The sequence below is a fragment of the Hyaena hyaena genome, unplaced genomic scaffold (genome assembly GCF_003009895.1).
Source record: "Hyaena hyaena isolate Hyena2069 unplaced genomic scaffold, ASM300989v1 scaffold_1176, whole genome shotgun sequence".
In the NCBI taxonomy this organism is placed as follows: domain Eukaryota; kingdom Metazoa; phylum Chordata; class Mammalia; order Carnivora; family Hyaenidae; genus Hyaena; species Hyaena hyaena.
In genome coordinates this window covers 126,911-148,446 of record NW_024081810.1, presented here as the reverse complement: position 1 = coordinate 148,446, position 21,536 = coordinate 126,911, and the positions used below count along the sequence as shown (strand labels likewise).

The following is a 21,536-nucleotide window of genomic DNA, read 5'->3' as shown; positions in this document are numbered from 1 at the left end:
CCTCCCCTGCTTGTGCTGTCTCTCTCAAACTAAATAAACATTTAAAACTTTTTAAAAAAATACTTATTTTTGAGAGAGCTAGAGAGTGCAGGTGGAGGGATGGGGGCAACGGGAGTGGGTAGGACAGAGGATCTGAAGTGGGCTCTGCGCTGACAGCAGCAAGCCTGATGTGAGACCTGAACTCCTTCCTGAACTGCAAGATCAGGACCTGAGCCAAAGTTAGACGCCACACATGCCCCCCCCCCCCGCCCCCTCAAAAAAGGTGTTTTCACTTACAACACCTTTCACTTACAACACCTCCAGCTCTGTCAACTTGGCCGGAGAGTTAAAAAATTGAGACACACCTCTCATTCTTTCTCTTTTACAGCTCATGTAGCCAAATATGGAAGCAATTTAGAGATAACAGTAAAAAAGATGTAAGAGATTAACCCAAATCTGCTTTTACTATCATGGCCTTTGTTCTCTAGTTTCTGACTTCCATTTTGTTTTTGAGGGTGCAGTCCCTAGTGGAGCTCCATTCCCCGTAGGTAAAGGACAAGTTTGTTTATGAGGGTCTTTCTTTCCAGCACTTAGGGGTTAGAGGCAGTCTAGACTGAATGAAATCTCTACTTCTGTGTCTCAGGAAGATTATTTGTATTTTCCAGAATCTCCACAGTGGATGACACATGGAATAGACAAGCTGTCCTTCAAATATTAGTGGCTCTCTTGGCATTACCTTATGTGAAGAGAATAAACCCAGAATGCACGGCTTTTGTCTTAGAACTACTGGGTATAAAGTTGTTATGCTGCTTCTCTGGAAATGTCCTCTTTATACTTGGTACCTAGCTTGCCTCCTTAGGACCATTATTTTTTTGTTTTTAAGGCCTTTGGAGTTAAAGGCAGACCATTTGTTTTTATAATACACTTTAAAATCAGTGGATTCTGGGAACTAAAAGTGAAGACAGGTGGTTTTACTGGCTTAGTCAAAGGTAGCTAAATGTATATAAACATTAGCAGTACATTAGACCCCGTTTACAAATGCAGTTGGCATAGTTTGTGATGCTAATGGGAGCAGAGTAAGTTTAATATAAGTCAGCATTGCAGATGAAGTAATATTAGCAAGAAATAGAACTTTTCCCACCAGCCTGTAAGCTCTTTCAGGACAGATTTAGCTTTGTAAGCTGGATAGCTCAGACTGTGTCTCTCACATAGTAGAGCCTTAAAAAGATAAGTAATTCACAAGTAAAAGCTTGGTTAAATCAGGGGTTTGGTTTTTCATAAGATCCAGGTAGTTTTCAGTGTTAGGTTTTGTTTTTTTCTAGACAATGATTTTATTGTGTGAGTACATAGTCAAATTTATGCACCCAGGGCAAAGACTGTGGATAATTTCTATTTCCAGTTGAGGGGACAGGACTCCTTTGGTCTTAGAGTATCAAGCCAACTGGTAAAGCTGGCTCTCCATCAGAATCAGTGGGAATTTAACATCCTTATCTTTTCTGTTCCCCTCAAGATTCTTTTAAGCATCAAGAGCTTTCTTAATCAAGTGGTAGAATCCTCAGGAACATTAGGAGCAAGTCCTTTGGACTTAAGAATTCTCAGAATTTTATTGCTTGTCACAAAATATACTTGTGCAATACTATGTGATTCTCTCAGGATTACACCGATTTGTGAGGGAGTCTGGCCCTTCTTGGCCAGTTTGTAGATCTGCTCCTTCAGACGTCAACTTCACCCAGGTAAGGACGCTGTGACAATAAGGCAGAACCAACTGGGACAGGCCCTTCCCAGGAGCGTGCATGTGACTCATGATGGCGGCAGTCAGGCAGTGAAAGAGAGTCCAGTGTTAGCCTTCATTAAACCTGGTCCAGAGTGCTTATGAGTAACACACACATACAGTTGTTACATTGGGAATGTCTGTACTTGCTATTACGGTTTTCTTAATCTCTGTCTAGTTTTTTTTTTTTTTATCATTACTTTTGCATTTTTCTTACTTCTGAAGTCTTTCCTACAGAGTGTGCCTTTTTCCTTTAAATTTGACACCCTAATGGTGCCTGCCTGGCTCAGTTGGAAGAGCATGCTCTTAATCTTGGTGTTATGAGTTCATGCCCCTCTTTGAGTGGAGAGATTACATAAACAAAGTTCAAAAAACCCAAATTTGTTAATCTTCACTCTTTTTTCTTTCAGTTCAGGTTTTATCATATATTGGCCCTATTTGTTCGTTTTAACAGAAAAGTAATTTTGGTTTATGAAGTGAAATATCCAGGTATAGATCTGGGTTGAGGAATAATTAGATTGGAAAGCTCAAAAAATAGAATCCAATCTATGTGCACCTTTCAGTTTCGTTGTCAGGTTCTGTGTAGTGACATTTACTCTGCTTTCAGATTTAAGTCTGTTGGGAAAAGAGTGAATGCCTTCCAGTAACCCCTATAGACATCCCAGGAAACTTTCTGAACGAATGACTTGTTTTAAGTCCATTCTTCACTAGTCACAGGAAATAAGGGAATTTAATATTCTGGTTAGCTGTTCATGATTGCATATACTACCCTTGAGTTGGAACTCCACCTGAAGAATGTCAAAATAGAATTGGGGGGTGGGGGCAGGGATGGAGAGGATAGGGTTTGAGAAGGAAGCTGAAACACTATTATGAAAAGAAGAGAAAATGGATGCTTATACAGCTTGAATGTCAGCTAGCTATTCGGCGGTTTAATTGACTTAAATTTGATTTTTAACGGATCAATGATGTTTTCTAAATTAATTTTTTAAATTATCAAGGTAATATATGAACATAGACTAAAATGTCAAATAGTGCTAACAGTCCTAATAACAAAAATAGCAGTCCTTTCTCTCCTTTCTCTACCCTGTTGCCTCAAGAAGTAATCACTTTAAAATGTTTTGAGCTCTTTCAGAAACAACAGCTTAAAAAGTTGAAAGTGATTACTTCTTGAGACAAGCAGGAGGAAGAAGGGTGAGGAGAACAAAGGACTGTTAATTTTGTTAAAGGCCTTATAGCACTATGTTGACATTTTAAACTATGTTAATATATTACTTTGATAAATAAAAAACATACATTGTATTATCTCCTGATTCATTAATTTGAGATCTCTACTAATTTTCTATTAAGGTTAATGAGGTTATTTACTTGTTTAGTAATCTCTGTACCCAACTAGGGGCTCCAAATCACAACCTCGAGGTCAAGGATCATATGCTCTACCTACTGAGCCAGCCAGACGCCCCCATTTATTTTCTTAACCTTTCTTAGCCTTATTGTCTTGGTTAAAATTGTATATTCATATTCAGGATTTTCATCATTATGACTATATGATCACATAAATATTGTTTATAGTTGACTCACCTCCTATAACTAAATTTTCTTTCTTGTGTAATTAATTTTTTTAATTTATAAGAAATTTATATGGTTTACATTTAAAATTTTCTTTATTGTCTTTGAATTTAGCTAAATCTTCCCATATTCTAACAGTTCTATACATAGTCTAATCTGTCAGATAGTCTTACCTGTTTATTTTTCTTTTTTTGGAATTCTTTAATTTGGACTGTTTATTCTAGATCTGCTTCTGATCTTAATTTGCTTTTGCTATCATTCTGGAAATTTCCTTTTGGTTTTCTTCATTGGTTTTCCTGCTTCCTAGAACTGTGTCTTTTTTTTTTTTTGCTTTAGTTCTTTGTTTGGCTGGAACATATTGTCTGGTTGTTTCCTAAGTCAGAGTAAATTGGAATTAAATTTTATGAGAATGGTTGTCTGAAAATGACTGTTATTCTTATACTCAATTTTACTTGGTAGTTTGATTGTATAGGGGAGTTATGGTTTAAAGTGAATTTCAGTTTTGCAAGATCAGAATTGTTCTTGAGATGGATAGTGGTGGTAATTGTGCAACATTGTGAACGTACTTAATGCCACTGAACTGCACACTTAAAAATGGTTCAGATAATAAATGTTATGTGTATTAGTTAGCTAGGGCTATCGTAACAGAGTATCACAGTGTGGTGGCTTAAACAACAGAAATTTATTGTCTCAAAATTCTGGATGCTGGAGTCTAAGATTAAGTTGTTGTCAGAATTGGTTTCTTCTGAATGCCTCTCTCTTTGGCTTGTTGATGGTTGTCTTTTCCCAGTGTCTTCATATGATCTTTCAGTAGTGTGTCTGCATCCTAATCAGCTCTTATAATGACCCCAGCCATACTGGATTAGGACCTACCTACCCTAATGACCTCATTTTACCTTAATTACCCCTTTAAAGACCCTATCTCCAAATACAGTCACATTCTGAGGTACTAGAGGATAGGATTTCAGCATCTATATTTTGTAGGGGGAAAAATTCAGTCCGTCACATGTATTGTAGCACAGTTTAAAAACTGCATATTAGAAACATAAGTATAGTCTATTATCAACCAATTTATGTTTGATTGCCATGTAGTACAATAAGGATTAAGTCTGTTAATGTGTTTGTTTGTTGTATTATGCCATTAAATTCTTCATTATGTTACTTTTTTTCATAATTGGTGATTTATACTATAATTGTTCATCATTTAGCAATATTAGCAAGAATATTACATTCCTCTTGCTTTTGTGGTAACATTAATGACTGCTTCTTTAGATTATGTAAAATGTAATATTCTTCAGATTATAGAATAGTGATGTGTTCTTAAGGTGATCTTGGTACAGCTTATTATAATTCAGAGTAATAAGTAAAATTTTGTGATACCTGACAAAATAATCATAGAGGGAGTAGTAAGGCATTGATTAAGTAAGTTGTTGAAAAATAGAATTACAGTTGATATTTTTTGAGAACATGTTTTGCTCTCAGGCCTTATCAAGTCAGTACCCTGTTAGTCTATAAAAACTACTCAGTAAATATTTGTTGAATGAATTTTGGTATGCACAGGACTTTTGTCTGTGTTATTTTGTGTTTGCTTTTATTGGGGGATATGTTCAAAGTGATATTTCCAAAACTGAATAGAATAAGATGGCATTTAATTTGACCTATTTTTAAAAAAAGGCTTGATTTTTTTAAGAGCCTTTATTTAAGACTAGCCTGTAATTTTTTATTTTCCCCATGATGAGATTCTTACCCGTGTCGTTTCATTGTAAGAGTGTTTAACACTAAAATGACTTGATAAGATAGTAGGGTTTTAAACAGTGAATACAGTAAAATCATCTTATGAATTGCTTTGTCTTTTTGCATTACTTACAGCATATTGAAGTTAGTTATTTGGGGATTTTTTTTCCCCCTTCATTGTTTACCGAAAGATCTGTAACCCAACCAAACTTCCGGAGTTAGTCACTTGGGTATTGTCACTCTGCTGATTTTTATCAGAAACAGGAAATTGTCAAGTTATGTGTTAAACTATAAGAGAGTCTAAAATCACATTTGTATTAGCATGAGAGATTTCTCTTTAGAATTTTTTTCAATCACTAGCTAATTTCCAACTTCTTCCTCAGAATGTAACAATTGGCTTGCCAAAAATGGTCATATAGTTTACATATCATAGTTTACATATCATACACAATATGATTGGTAACATGATTTGACAGACTTAGTGTCATTAATATATAAATACACCCAGTGAATTTGTAAAAGTAGGTTAGGGAAGAATATATTTTTAGGTGTTTGGCCTGATGTTATTATTCCTGTATTTAGATTAGCTATTCTCTAGAGGTTCCTAAAGTGGAGTCTCCAAGGCCAGACTATTTTCATTATACTGAGATATTAATTTCCATTTTTGCTCTGGAGTTTCCAGAGGCTGTATGAATACAATGATATTTTATAATAAAATGTCAACATTTGAAGATCTGTAAAACTTAGTGAATGTATATTACATGATGATACAGAATCATATGTGAATATAAACAAGTCCATTTAAAGTATCAGACTGAACAGTGAATATTTTCTGCTGTATATTTTAGTTCACATTCAGGAAGATTCACACTTTTTAGAATGTGGTTGAGATTTAACAGAATTATATAATTACTGCCACAATCTAAATACAGAACAGTTCTTCACCTCCTCATGCTTTGTAGTCCAGAATGTCATACAGAGCCTTTTGAGTCTGGTTCAAGGACATTGTATATGGTTAATGTATGTTTAACTGTATAAGAAGCTGCCAAGCTGTTACCCGTAGGTGGCTATACTGTTTTGCATCCCCACGAGCTCAGTGTTTGAGTTCACGTTGCTCTGCATTATTATTGACACCTGGTACTGTTTGTGTCCCCCCCCCATTCTCCCCTTGTTCCTCCTTCCCTTCCCCCCTTATCTTTTTAAGCTGTTTAATTAGCTGTGTCATCATATCATTTTGTGGTTTTAATTTGCATTTCTGTAATGACTAATGTTGAGGATCTTTATATGTCATCCTTGTACAGTATCCCCTCTTTCCAAAAGTTCACATTATGCCACCCAAGATCTCAGTATGGTAATGACTTTTTGAAGTGAAAATCCTCTTTGGATTTCTGTCGGTTGGTGAAAACAGGTACTTAGTATGTGAGATATTCTTTAGTAAAAGCAAAATGTTACTTTCAGAAAGCAGAGGGTACACTCACTTTATGTCATTTTGGCTTCTGAAAGGTTTCATAGGAATGCTGTACTTTCACGTAGTGGGAGAAACCTCTGTCATCTTTGGTGAAGTATCTGATCAAATATTTTGACCATTAAAAATGTTAAATTTTTAAATATTTTTGTCTATGGCTTTTCTCAGCACAGCCTGAGATGCAATGCTTCGTAGGGAATAACATGCCAATGGCTCTACTGGCCTGGCCTGGCTTCCATGGCTTTGGGCTGAGAGTCTTCCAGCCTGTTGAAACTCAGGTAATGGCCTACTTTTTTGAAATGCGGGAGGTGGGCTTAATGATCTCTAAATCATGTTTGGGGTCCTTCTTCCCTTGTCTTGAAGAATATCTCAATGTGAAGACTATCTCAACGTTTGCAGTGGAGTATCTCTAGGTCTCATCCTGTAAAATCTAAGAACACTGACAGTCTTTTTTCTTTCCTTCTTGTCTCCTTCCAGTTCAAATTGACTGTTTCCTGCTGGAGTGGCTGATTGAATCTTGTGTTCACACCCATACAAATCTGTATCAAAGGGTCTCTTGCCACACTCTTAGTGTTCTGTTCTGAATGTGTTCTCTCTCTCTCTCTCTCCCTTCTATGGCGGTACATCAGACTGAGAATTTCTGTCTTTTAAGTTAACTTCCCTTTTGGCTGATGGGAGTAGGGTAGAGGGGAAGGGGGGTGATGGGCATGGAGAAGGGCACTTGTTGGGATGAGCACTTGGTGTTATATGTAAACCAATTTGACAATAAACTATTTAAAAAATAATTAATTAACTTCCCTTTTGGTTAACAATTACATCTTGGAGATATTTTTCTTCCCATGTTTTACTGTAAGCATTCAAGTGAAGCCAAGTCACAGTTTCAACACTGCATAGAAATGGCCCCAGTCAGATATTCCAATTTTATTCTCACAAGTTCTACCCTTCCACAAAATACCGGGATGTGAATACAGTTCAGCTAAGTGCCTTACCATCTTATACCAGTTTCCAATAACATGTACCTTATTTCTGTCTGAGATGTCATAGATTGGCCTTTACTGTTGTCAAAAAACCAAATTTGAAAAAATATAAAGATCTTACTGACTTTATTTGAGGATTCATGAATTGGGCAGCATCTGATCTAACAGATAGAAAGGAGCTCCAAAGAGCTATTTAATACAAAATTAAAGCCTTTTATTGGTAGAGAGAGACAGGAAAAGGAAGTTTCTAGCAAAGAGGATATTGTTTCAGGTAGGGCCACCTTCTATGGAGGATGAAAGGGGTCTGTTGGGTGGATTATCATACTGGTGTTCACCAGGTAATTTCAGATAGACTGGTTAAAGGTTACGCTTCTGGAAGAGGCTGAAACTGCAGTTATGCTTGGTATTGAGTCTTAGTTTGCTGACATGGGGCTTAGCATGAAGGACTCCATTTAAAAAAATTTTTTTTTAACGTTTATTTATTTTTGAGATAGAGAGAGAGGAAGACACAATCCGAAACAGGCTCCAGGCTCCGAGCTGTCAGCCCAGGGCCCAACGTGGACCTCAAAGTCACAAACCGCAAGATCATGACCTGAGCTGAAGTCAGCCGCTTAACTGACTGAGCCACCCAGGTGCCCCGAGGAACTCCATTTTTGATCTATTGTCTCTTTTTTTAGCACCGTATTTCAGCCAACATTCTGTTCATGACCACTTAGGGATTCTCTGAAAAGGATTGAGGCTTTCCCTGTATGTCTCCACTTCTGAGCCTTCAGAAGAATTTACCCTCAACAATCTGTTCATGGTAATGTAGAATTTTTCTAGCCTGCATCTCCAGATTATGCCCATTATCTAGTTTGAAAGCCCCTCCCACGTTTTTAGGTATTTGTTACAGCCATTATGTTTGGGCTGATAATACCAAAATAATAGGCTGGGTGGTTTGTAAACAGCAGAAACTTACTGCTCATAGGTCTGGAAGTTGGAAGTCTGAGATCAGGTTGCCAGCATGGTCATGTGAGTCCCTTCTTGTATCCTTACATGGTAGAAGGGGTTAGGAACTCTATTGGATTTCTTTTATAAAGTACTAATCCCATTCATGAGAGCTCCGTCCTTAGGGCCTAATCACCTCCCAGAGGCCCTGCTTCCTAATAGCTGTCACCTTATGGAGGTTAAGATTTCAACATTAATTTGGGTTGAAACATTCAGACCATAGCAATAGTATTTCATTATGTTTTTAGTTTTATGTTTCTTTCATTTCCAACATCGGTAACTTGTCTTTTGGTCATTCTTGCTAGAGAGTTACCAGTTTTCTTGATCTTTTCAAGAACATCTTTTGGTTTCAGAAGTTTTTCTCTAATTTCTCTTTCAGTCTCACTGATTTCTGGTCTTTATTATGTCCTTCTGTTTCCTCTGGGTTTAATGTGCTCTTCTTTTTCCAGTTTCTTAAGGCAGAAACTTAACATTATTGATTTGGGACTTGTTTTCTAACATTTTATTATGACAATATTATAAATTTCCTTATAAGGACTACTTTAGCTGCATCTAACACATTTTTCTGTGTTGAGTTTCAGTTTTATTTACTTTAAAATATTTACTAATTTCCCTTGAGTTTTCCTCTTTGATACATGAATTGTTTATTTTATTTTATTAAAAAAATTTTTTTTTATGTTTTATTTATTTCTGAGAGAGAGAGAGAGAGCATGAGCAGGGGAGGGTCAGAGAGAGAGGGAGACACAGAATCTGAAGCAGGCTCCAGGCTCGGAGCTGCCAGCACAGAACCCGATGCGGGGCCCGAACCTACAAGCTGTGAGATCCTGACCTGAGCCGAAGTCGGACACCCAACTGACTGAGCCACCCAGGTGCCCCTGATACATGAATTGTTTAGAAGTGTATTGTTTAATTTCCAAATACTTATAGATTTTCCAGTTATCTTTCTGTGACTGATTTCTAGTTTAATTCTGTCATGGTGAGAGAACATATGCTGTACAATATCAATTCTTTTTACAATCATTAAGGTTTATTTTAGTGTCCAGAATATAATCTGTCTTGGTATATAATATAATGTATTTAGTGTCCAGAATACATCATGTCCATGTATCTTCTTCAGTGAATGTCTCTTCATGTCTTTTGTTCTTTTTCTTTTTTATTATTATTTTTTAAATTTATTTTTTCTTTCATAGTTTGTCAAGTTGGTTTCCCTATAACACTCTTTTGTTCATTTTCTAACTTTGTTTTTTACTGTTGACTTTTTCCTTCTATGGATCTTGCTTTTGATGTCAAGTCTAAGAATTCTTTGCCTAGCTAGCTCTGTATCCTGATATATTTTTCTTAAAGTTTCATAGTTTTACATCTAAGGTTGTCATTCGTTTTGCGTTAGTGTTTGTATAAGATGTGAGATTAGGTATTGTACTTTTTTGCCAGGGGTTGGGGGATAGCTGTTGATGTCCTGTTGCTTTAGTAGCATTTATTGAGAAAGCTCTCCCCTAGCCCCCAACCACTGAATTACTTTTTACACCTGATCAAAATCCAGATGGGCACATTTGTGTGGGTCTGTTTCTGGGTTCTCTTTCTTTTCCATTTGATATACATGTCTATTTCTTTGAGGATACTGTACAATCTTGACTACTATATCTATATAATAAGTCTTCCCAGATCATTTTGTTTTGACTTACAAAATGTTTTAGCTTATTCTAGTATTTTGCCTTTCCATATAAATTATAGAATAATTGTGTGTGTGTGTGTGTGTGTGTATGCAAAAAAATTTTGCTGGGACTTTGATTAAAAATTATGTAAACCTGTGTATCAGTCTGGGAAAAATTAGTACCCTTACTATGTTTGCGTTTTCCATTTGAAAAACATTTTTAGATCTTTAATTTCTTTTATCTGCATTTTGTAGTTTTCAGCATCCAGTCCCCTTCATGTTGTATTAGCTTTGTACCTTTTTCATTTTTTCCCATATTTAATAATTGTAAATGATATGGATTTTTAATTTTGGTGTCCCTGTATTCATTCATAGTACATAGACATACAGTTGATTTTTGCATGTTGATCTTGTGTCCGGTGACCTTGCTGAAGTCACTAGTTAGTACTAGGAAGGTTTTTGTTTGGTTGGTTTTTTTGTTTTGGTAGCTTCCTTAGAATCTGTGGTTATCATTCATGTTCTCTGCAGATAAGGAGAGTTTTATTTCTTCTTTTCTGATCTATATGTTATTTATCCTTTACTTACTTTGCTGAGCTGGCTAAAACTTGCAGTACTTTGTTGAATAAGAGTAGTGAGGGTGGATATCTTTACCTTGTTCTTGATTGTAGGAGGAAGGCATCTGTCTTTAACCATTAAGTGTGTTGTTAGCTGTAGGTTTTTTGCAGATCCCATTTATCAAGTTGAGGAAGTTCCCTTCTATTTCTGTCTTTCTGAGAACTTTTATCATGGGGGTTGAATTTGTCAGATGCTTCTTTTTCTGCATTGAGTAATATGTTCATATGATTTTTCTTGGCTTGTTAATGTGATGAATTATACTGATTAATTTTTTAATATTGAACCAGCTTTGTATCCCTGGAAAAAAACTCTACTGGGTCATGGAGTATTCTTTTTATATACTGCTGAATTCCATTTGCTAATATATTTTTAAGAATTTTTGCATCTATATTAATGAGGTATATTAGTTGGTTGTTTTCTTTTTTATACTGTTGTCTACTTTTCATATCAGGGTAATCAACTTCAAAGATAAATTGGAAAGTGTTTCCCCCCTCTACTATTTTCTAGAAGAGATTATGTAGAATTGGTATAAATTCCTCAAATAATTAGCAGATTTCTTGAGTGAAGCCATCTGGACCTGAAGATTTATTTTGGGGGGTAAAGTTTTTATATAATGAATTTAAGTTCCTGAATAGTTATAGGGCTATTTAAACTATCTGATATTGAGTGTGTTTTGATAATTTGTGTTTTTTGAAGAATTAGTCCATTATCTCTAAGTCATCAAATTTATGTGTGTGGAGTTGTTTGTAGAATTCCCTTATTACCCTTTTGATGGAGGGAATGGCTTTGATTAACCCAAATACAGCTTTGAAGCTAGAGTCAGTCCCTCCTGAAATTGCATGGCTAAAACAATAATAGTGAGGTGACAACTAGAAGGGTAATTGAAATATTATGAGGAAATGAGAAAGTTCTGGGTATACAACCTACAGTATCATCATACCAACTCTTAATTTTAATAAAATCTCATTTGCTGGTTTTATGTGATTACTCTTCTAGATGAATTTTAAAGTAGGTTTGTCAAGCTTCAAAATAAATTCCATTGGGACCTACAGTTAAATTTCATTAAATATATAGATTAATTATAAAGGTGTGTGTGTTGCGTGCACGTGCGCACAGGTTCCCATAGGGAAGGAATCAGAGTCCGTGCTCAAGTATGCCTGGAAAAAAAACCCGTCTGCTTTCTTTTGCTTCAGAAAGTTTATCACTCATTGCTGTAATTTTTTACATCATGTACTAGTAATTATTTAGACTTGGTTGTAACTTTTTATTTGGAAGTAATTTCAAACAGAAAATTTGCAAGTTATTTCACTACATCCTTGGGTCATTCTTTCAGAAGAATATGTGGTGGGCGTTGAGGCCTTGCATTGCCCTCCCCCCAAAAAAGTATCTACCGTATAGACACAAAACTATCTACACTTGAATGCTATTGAATGTTGAATTCTAGATTAAAATGCATTTCTTTGAGAACATTGAACAACTTGCTTCATTGTTGAGAAAAGAGAATGAACGCTATTCAGTATCCAAAACCAAAAGCTGAATTTATTTGCTTGCTAAGCCAGGGATAGCTGTTTATGTATAATAATCTCTCTGAAGAAAGCAGGTAGCTGATCTAGTAAGTTCAAGAGTGAGTTAGGCTTGTAATTTTCCTTTCTTTGTTCTGAAAGAGTTTGTGTAAATTGGAATTAACAATTCCTTGAATTTTAATAGAACTTGCCTGTAAAACCATGTGGTCCTGATGTTCGTTATGGGAAGATTTCTTTTTTTTTTTTAATGTTTTATTTATTTCTGAGAGAGAGAGAGAGCGTGAGCAGGAGAGGGTCAGAGAGAGAGGGAGATACAGAATCTGAAACAGGCTCCAGGCTCTGAGCTAGCTGTCAGCACAGAGCCCGTTGCCGAGCTCGAACCCATGAACCGTGAGATCGTGACCTGAGCTGAAGTTGGACGCTTAACCGACTGAGCTACCCAGGCACCCCGTATTTTGGGAAGATTTCTTAATGAGTGATTGAATGTTATTACTTTTTTAGTTTTTATTTTTCTATAAATTTGTACATTTTAGTTTTCAGATTTATTAATAAAGTTGTTTATAATATTGTCAGGTATTTTGAATGTCTGTCACATCCATAAATATGACTCCCTTTTCATTCTTGGTATTTGGGTATGTTTTTTCCTTTTTTCATTCATCAGTGTTGCCAAACTATTTCCATTTTTAGTCAAGGCAGAGAACTACCTTTGTGTTCTCTTGAGCCTTTTTACTATATCATTGTTTTCTGTTCCGGTAAATTCTACTTTTATTTGTATTACTTCATTTTTTCACTTTATATTCTGCTTTTCTAACTGCTTAAGATAGATGCTCAGTTCATTAATTTAAAGCTTTCTGATTTTTCTGATGTAACTATTTACAACTAGGATTTCTCTATATATAGTCCTTTTGCTGCATCCCACTGGTTGGCTATGTAGTCTTTTTATTACTTTACTCCTCTAACTGTTTTCACAATTCTATTATAATATCTTCTTTGACTCATAAAGTTTTAGAAGTTTCCAAATAGGAGGTTTTTAAAAAGCTCTTTTATTATGGTTGTCAGAGAATATGGCTGTAGGATACCAAGTAGTTGAAAGTTATTGAATTTTCTCTATTGCCTAACATTGGAACAATTTATATATATATTCCATTTGTATTCTCTTTGGAAGTAATATTTGTGCATGTTTATTAGATCAGATTAATGGTTTTGCTGTCAGAATTTTTTGTAAGTTTAGTTATTTTGAGAGAGAGAGTGCACATGCATAAGCAGGGAAGAGAAAGAATCCCAGGCAGGCTCTGTGCTGTTAAACATGGATCTCCGCATGGGGCTCCATCCCATGAACTGTGGGATTGTGACCTGAGCTGAAATCAAGAGTCTGGTGCTTAACCAACTGAGCCACCAGCCATCTCTTGATGTCAGTTCTTATCTAGCTTTACTAACTTTTTTGTCTCTTTGATTCATACTGAGATTAGTATGTTAAAAATTGTCCTCTGTGATAATGGATTTATTTTTTTTATGGTTCTATCAGTCTATTTTGGAACTATGTTAATACGTACATATAAGTTTAGCTGTTATATATATTTCATAAAACTTTCTATTATGTATGAACTATTTTTTGTAGTGAACTGATTTATAAATGGTAATGTTTGCTTTAAAGTCCTTTGTATGTTATTAATAAAGCTACACCAGTTTTGCTTTTATTAATATTAGGATTGCCTGGTGTTTTTTTTTTTTGTTTTTTGTTTTTCATATTTTTCCTTTCATCCCTTCAAGGCTTTTAGGTTTTTTTAGTGTATCTCATTTGAAAAGCATGTACACTACTACTACTTAAACCTTATGAAAATGTTTTCTATGTGGTTACAGTTCTGAAGCTGCTGAAAGATGGCAGAAGAAGTGGTGGTAGTAGCCAAATTTGATTATGTGGCCCAACAAGAACAAGAGCTGGACATCAAGAAGAATGAGAGATTATGGCTTCTGGATGACTCTAAATCCTGGTGGCGAGTTCGAAACTCCATGAATAAAACGGGTTTTGTGCCTTCTAACTATGTGGAAAGGAAAAACAGTGCTCGGAAAGCATCTATTGTAAAAAACCTAAAGGATACCTTAGGTAAGTTATTTTTGTTTTAAAACACCAACAATACTTTCTTCCTTTTTTTCCTTATAATTTTTTTAAATGAGACAGAGCATGAATGAAGGAAGGGCAGAGAAGGAGACACAGAATCTAAAGTAGGCTCCAGGCTCCAAACTGTGAGCATAGAGTCCTATGCAGAGCTTGAACTCACAGACCACAAGATCATGACCTGAGCCAAAGCTGGATGCTTCACTGACTGAGCCAACTAGGCACCCCAACAATACTTTTTTAAAATGGATGCTAGAGCTTGGTTCTTTGTAGAGAATTTTGGCAGCATTGGGCATAATTGACTAGAGAAATCCAGGACTAGAATTTCAGCTAGGCCAGGTAAGTTTGGCTTGTAGCAGGTGCTCAAGTCAGAAGACAGTTAAAGGTCGTAAGTGTTAGTGGGCAGTATCTATAAATCTAGTTGATTTCCAAGGGATAAACCAGAGTGGTACTAAATAGAAGAACTGACTTTAGTCAGTTCTCCTTTAATCATGAGTGCTTGTTGGAGTGTAAGTAGATTCTACATCTAAATGAGACAATGAGAGAGATTCAGAATTGCTTCTATGGTGTTAAGGCAACTTATTTAACTTGGCACATTGCTGTATTTTAACCTTTAATAGCTTATATTTTGAATTTTGCTCTTAAAAACAAGCCATCATTTTATTCTTATATTTAATAAGAGTTAAAAAAATGTTTTAATGTTTTTTTAAATTTATTTCTGAGAGAGAGAGAGACAGCGTGAGCAGGGGAGGGTCAGAGAGAGAGGTAGACACAGAATCCGAAACAGGCTCCAGGCTCTGAGCTGTCAGCACAGAGCCCGACGCTGGGCTCAAACCCACCAACCGTGAGATCATGACCTGAGCCCAAGTCGGATGCTTAACCAACTGAGCCACCCAGGTGCCCCGATAAGAGTTTTAAACTGTGGATCATTACTGTAGATTAGCATATACCAAGCTGATCTCTTTCCCTATTTTTCCCCCCTCTAATTGTAGTTTGTTTTTACAAGCTCTCCATTAGGACTAGAGATAATGCAACCCACTTCACACTGGGCTTGGCTGAGTTGATAGGAAGGAAGTATGCACAAATGAGGACTGGCCTCTTTTTTCTTTTAATTTAAACTCTCCTTGGCTGACAGGAAGGAATTGGGAGGGACAGAATTTCATTTTTGGTATTCAGGCAAACATACTGTTACTTGATGGTTCTTTGTCTATACGTAGAAGAGAAAGTAAAATTTTTCATTGCAATGATGGTTTGGAAGTAATGTGCCATGATTAACAAATATGAAATATTATTGACTAACTGCCTTATATTTTATTTCTTCTTAAGCATTATTGTTATTCTAGAGTGTTCTTTCAATTATCAGCAATAGAAGACAAATAGCAAAAACTGAAATATAGTATAACTCAAAGTAAATATAAAATATTAGAATATTGGCTTGTGAGATAATAAAATTTCCAGTATTCTAAAGGTAGTTTAATAGTGGGAGTTATTAATCTGAATTTTCACCTAACTTTTAACTCTGTATCTGAGGTTACCTTTTATTTTGACTTTTAAGGTTTTACAAATAAGACCATTATTAGTTTTTTTAATTAAAAAAGGTTTTTGTTTTTAATTTAATTTAATTTATTTTTTTAAACATTTATTCATTTTTGAGAGACAGAGACAGAGCATGAGTAGAGGAGAGGCAGAGAGAGAGGGAGACACAGAATCTGAAGCAAGCTCCAGGTTCTGAGCTGTCAGCACAGAACCCAACACAAGTCTCAAACCCATGAACTGCGGGATCATGACCTGAGCCAAAGTCTGACGCTTAGCCAACTGAACCACCTAGGCACCCTGTTTTTAATTTTAGACAGTACAAGCAGGGGAGAGGGGGAGAGAGAGTGAGAGAGTTTCAAGCAGGCTTCACACTCTGTGCAGAGCCCCATGTGGGGCTGAAACTCGTAAACTATGAGATCATGACCTGAGCAGAAATCAAGAGTTGGACACTCAACCAACTGAGCCACCCAGGCACCCCTATTAGTTTTTAAATTGGAAGACAAATCAGAAGATTTGTCAGACGCCCAACTGACTGAGCCACCCAGGCACCCCAAAAATATCCCACTTTTAGATACTATTGCATATAGATTTAAAAAGCCCAACTAGATAGGGACACCTGGGTGGCTCAGTCTGCCCAGTGTCCAACTCTTGATTTTAGCTCGGGTCATGATTTTACGGTTCATGAGTTCCAGCCCCACATGGGGCTCTGCGCTGACAGTGTAGAGCTTGCATGGGACTCTTTCTTCCTCCCTCTCTCTCTTCCCCTTCTCATGCTCTCTCTCTCTCCCCCTCAAATAAACATTAAAAAAAAAAACTTTAATGTATAAAAAGGGCCCAACTAGATAGAATTTTTATTATTTGTTAATACTCCCGGGACATCTTCCATACTATTTTCTGATATTAAGACAATTTTAATTTATTTAAGTCCTGAGAAGTCTCTGTTACCTTTATTATATTACAGTTATTGCTGCCTATATTGCAGGATACTTGAAAGCATTCTGTTTTATGTTAATGATTTTTAGTTTTTCTGTATAATAATGTATATCCACCTTTTGTATCAGATTGCCTTCTCTAAGAATTTCTGAACCCCCTTTTGGTAACTTAAATGTCCCATGTATTTAATGGATTTGCTTTACAATGATTGTGCTTGTGGAGACTTTGTTTGATAGTTAAGAAGGAAAAGGAGAAAACAAAGGAAAGCGTGAATGCATGAATATATTTTCAACTACTGAAAATACATGTTTTAAAGCTTCTTCCAAAAAGGGCTGAATAATAAGGTAACATTTGTGGCCCTGATGATATACTTGTTTTACAGGTTCTGTTTTAGTTTAGAGGGGAAAAAGTTTTGGAAAGAGAGAAGCCTCAGAAAGACTTTCTATTGCCTGGGTGTGGGCCAGGTCACATGGATTGGGTGTGGGGAGTTTCAGTGTTGCAGAACAGACCAGGAAGCTCACTGAGAATTATCCTGAGCTGTGTTAACAAACTGACAAGAGAACACGGGATTTTTGTTCAAAATGGATTGGCTAAACGTCTTTAAAGATTTTTTCAGTAAGTTAATCTGTTTGTTAAATCCATAGTTTTCTTGTAGTTTTTGAATTAGATTTTTCACTTTTGTGAATTTAAAGAAAAACTGGAGAGAACCTAGTGCATTTATATAACAGACTGGTGCTTTATATTGTTTATGAAACATAAGCTAAATGATTGGTGATACTTCATAAAGTATTAGTTTCGACTTGATAGGTAAAATAGTTTTAAAATGCTTTACTTTCAGTGTTTAATAAGTAGGAAGAGGATATAAATGAGTTTGCAGTTAGTTTTAATTTGGTAACTTTGAACTTAATATATACATTTGAAGTGTTAAATTATAAACATTAAAAATATGAAGAAAAGAAAGGATTAGGTGAGCAAGTTCCTTCAACCTCAGTATTTCAATTAACATAATATTATTTTAGTACTTTTTACTTAGATTTTAGAAGAACAGTGTAGAAAATAATAATGCATAAAGCAGCAGTAAAGGGAATGTTTTCATTTAATCATTGTAGGATTGCTAGAAGCTGCTATTTTGGTAAATGTGAGATTTGATATTTTGAAGTGAGTTAGAGAGCAGCGGCATCCAGAGAAAATGAAAACACTGAAAGAAGATGGTAAATTATTGGGATTATTTTTGAGTTCATGTTATAAAGTAATACTAACTTACAAGAGCCTAAGGTGTTTATTTGCTGATGGCCTTTTTATGATCTTATGATAGTGAACTTGATTTGATCTGTTTGAACATTTGCTTGGTGTTTCTAGAAAAATGAACAGAGGAGTTGTTGTAGAAGTTTCTTATGCATAAGGATTCTAGGGAAACAAAGGGTAACCTGTTGAGAGATTTCAGGGAAAGGGCAGTATGGGAAAGGAGCAAGTACTTTTTGTTGAAAAAGAATACTGTAATTGTACTATTAAGACTCATTTGTTTCTTTAGTTAACTTCGGTGGCCAAGTGAATCCTTCTGGAATAGATCTCTTTTGTTTATTTTTTGGAAAGTTAATACATTTTTAGGTCCACTTTTTGGGTTTAGTTTTCCTTTTAGAAAGCTTATTAATTTATTCATTCGTTTATCATATTTTTCTTGAGAGCAGCTGTAAGCCAGATAAAAATTATAGAATGAAAAACTAATATTAACTCTCATGGAACTCACATGGTGAGGAAATAGGTGGTGGTGGCTATTTAATATTGATAATACAGTGGATTTCATATCTCTGGTTTTAAGTGATGCTGACCATAAATCAACCAGAAATGGTATAAAAGGAATATATTATATCATTAATATGGTGATTTATTATATACCATCAATTCAGTAATAAAATTATTCATTCATTTGTCTTAGAAAGTTGATAATCTTAAATATGTTTGTAGACTGAGGGTCAGGGTTTGTAACCAGGGTATTCCTTTTCTCATTACCTGCAGCAAGCCAAAGTTTGAATTTGCAGTAGAAGATACAGTGCATCTTTGTGTGGTGGCTAGAATAAAAAAAGAGGGCTCAGGATTTTAGGTAAAACAGAATAATCAAAAACAAAAATTTGTCTTATTTCATATAGGTGAAATGAACAGATAAAAATACAAAAATTTAAATAAAAACTTATAATGAAGGGGTGCTTGGGTAGCTCAGTTGGTTAAGCATCTGACTCTTGATTTAGACTCAGGTCATGATCTCACGGTTCATGGGCTTAAGCCCCGAGTTGTGTTCTGCACTGATAGTGTGGAGCTTGCTTGAGATTCTCTCTTTACCTCTCTTTCTGCCCCTTCCCTGCTCATGTGGGTTCTGCACTGATAGTGCGTAGTCTGCTTGGGATTCTCTCCCTTTCCCTCTCTCTCTGCCCCTTCCCTGCATGTGTGCACGTGCATCCCCCCTCCCAATAAACTTGTAATGGAAAGGACACCATTTATATGTATTTAGAATTCCCTAGTGTGCTCCCAGATGTACCCCTTACTTAGCCATGTGGCCAAAGTTATATAACTAAACTTTGCTGATTTCTTATTACTTACTTGTGAAGGAGAGAGTTAGGCAAGACTAGATGATCCTGGAAAGTCCCTTCTAATTCTGAAAGTCTTATAATCCTGGTAAACCACTGATGAGTTTTACATGTGATAGAAATCAGGGGAAAATACATGAGGGGGAGAGAAACTGGTTTTGAAGAAGTAGAAACATAAGAACAGAACTACAGTTTCTTAAAGAATTAGAAGGATCAGTAGTACTTCTTTGGCTTCATTTTATTGAACATTTATTTAGTCAGTGATTTAGATGGAGGAAAAGTGACATGCTTAAAATAAAGAAGACCTAATACTGGAAGAATAACTAATACATTGGGTTCAGGCATGTTTGAAAGGTAAAAACAGATGGAAACAAACAAGGTGAATAGGGACAGGCATTAAGGTAAGGTTCTAGTTAGTTTGATTAATTTAAAATATTTATTAAAATTTTTTTAATTTTTTATTTTTGAGAGAGAGAGCATGAGTGGGGACAGGGCAGAAGGAGACAGAGACCCAGAATTCGAAGCAGGCTCCAAGCTCTGAGCTGTCAACACAGAGCACCATGGGGGACTCGAACCCACGAACCTGTGAAATCATGACTTGAGCTGAAGTTGGGTGCCCAACTGACTGAGCCACCCAGGCTCCCTATGTAAAGTTTTTAAAAGGAATTGAAAAGATTGCTGAGAACCTGGCCTGGCAGGATATTATATCAGTAAAAGACTTATTAAGAGCTGCTGTGATAATATGGGTCCTAAAGAATTTCAGTGCAGTTCATGATAGCATTGATTCACATCGGTGCAGTTCAAGTGAAAGGATGCAAATAGCCACTTCATGTGTGTGCTGGCCAAATAAAACATGTCATAGTTATCCACTTTGGATAGATATATACTTCAGCAGTGGTATTGGGAAACTTGGATGCTTCCAAATACTGGCACCCAGTATTGCAGTATCAAGGATCTACAAACCAGGTCACATAAAAGTAGTTATGGGTACAAAGATTTGCCTTTAGGAAAAGGACAGTTGTCATGTGACTGTAATATTCACAGTGCTCAGTTAGATTCTTAAAAATATTGAGGAGTTAATAATACATTGTTTTGGTCAAGAAGCAGTGCTATAGAAAAGAAGTAAGACCAGTGGGTAAGAGCAAGGGAAAGATTGGAAGCTATACTAACACTTTTGGTTTTATTTTAACAAAGCTAATGATAAAAATTGATGAAGTTTTGGAGTGGTGGTGGGGTTTGGAGCTGACAGCCAAGAAAGTACTCTTGAAGACGTCTTTGGTGCAAAAAGGTGGTTTTATTAAAGCACGGGGACAGGACCCGGTGCAGAAAGAGCTTCCCTGGGACCTTGAGGAGGGACTGGTTATATATTTGGGAATTAGGAGAGGTAAGTCCAAATGGGAAGTTTCCAAAGAGTTTTCTTATGCTAAAGAAGACTTACAGAATACTGGAGGCCTAGCTTTTTGTTTTGTTTTGTTTTGTTTGTCAAGCTAAGGTTGTTTTACTCTGTAGCCATGCATTAACGTTAAGATAGTAGGAAGTTCCTGGAGAAATGTTTTTTACTCTGCCAGCCTCAAGTATTTGTCAGTGTGCTGCAGGTTATAAGGAAATTTAATTTTATCTGTCATTTTCTTCTGCCTTTGTTTCCTACATCAAAAATGACTGCCTTATCCTCAGTGCTTAGACCTGAGGATTCTCTTCCACCTCTGGCCAGGTCTAGCTATAAAATGCAATAATAAAGATAAATGTGTTTTTGAAAAATTAAGTGCCAGAAGCACTAGGAGTAATAATTACCATTGATTAATGGAGTGCCTGCTATGTGCTGTGCACTGTGTAGGTGGTTTACATATAAACGTTAACTTTTTTTTTTTTAATTTATGAGGTAGGTTTTTACCACATACCACCGTTTTACAAACCAGGAAACTGGAATTTAAAGATTAAATAACTTGACCAAGATCAAATTGACCAGTAAATAGCAGGACTAAAATTTAAATTTAGGGGTTCTTTTGTTAGACTTTTCCTAGTTTGCCCATTATGATTAAAGAGTAGAGGAAGAATTAGGGTCAGATAAGCAGTGATTAGTGAGATTTGACACAAAGGGGAC

The 21,536-nt window shown here is 35.9% G+C and overlaps 1 protein-coding gene and 1 pseudogene across 3 annotated transcripts in view; one reads left to right on the top strand and one right to left on the bottom strand.

Moving 5' to 3' along the window:
- The window catches only part of NCK1 (NCK adaptor protein 1), a 72,568-nt gene that overhangs the window by 38,279 nt on the left and 12,753 nt on the right, over positions 1 to 21,536 (top strand). For 2 of the 3 annotated variants that reach the window (XM_039222705.1, XM_039222704.1), the window contains exon 2: positions 14,129 to 14,372. In XM_039222705.1, coding sequence (XP_039078636.1) covers positions 14,147 to 14,372 — 226 coding nt within the window. In that variant the 5' untranslated portion in view covers positions 14,129 to 14,146. Of the gene's footprint in view, positions 1 to 14,128; positions 14,373 to 17,374; positions 17,469 to 21,536 lie in introns of those variants that run through there. The other variant, XM_039222706.1, reaches the window with a different exon arrangement.
- LOC120224472 lies at positions 1,336 to 1,786 on the bottom strand (annotated as a pseudogene).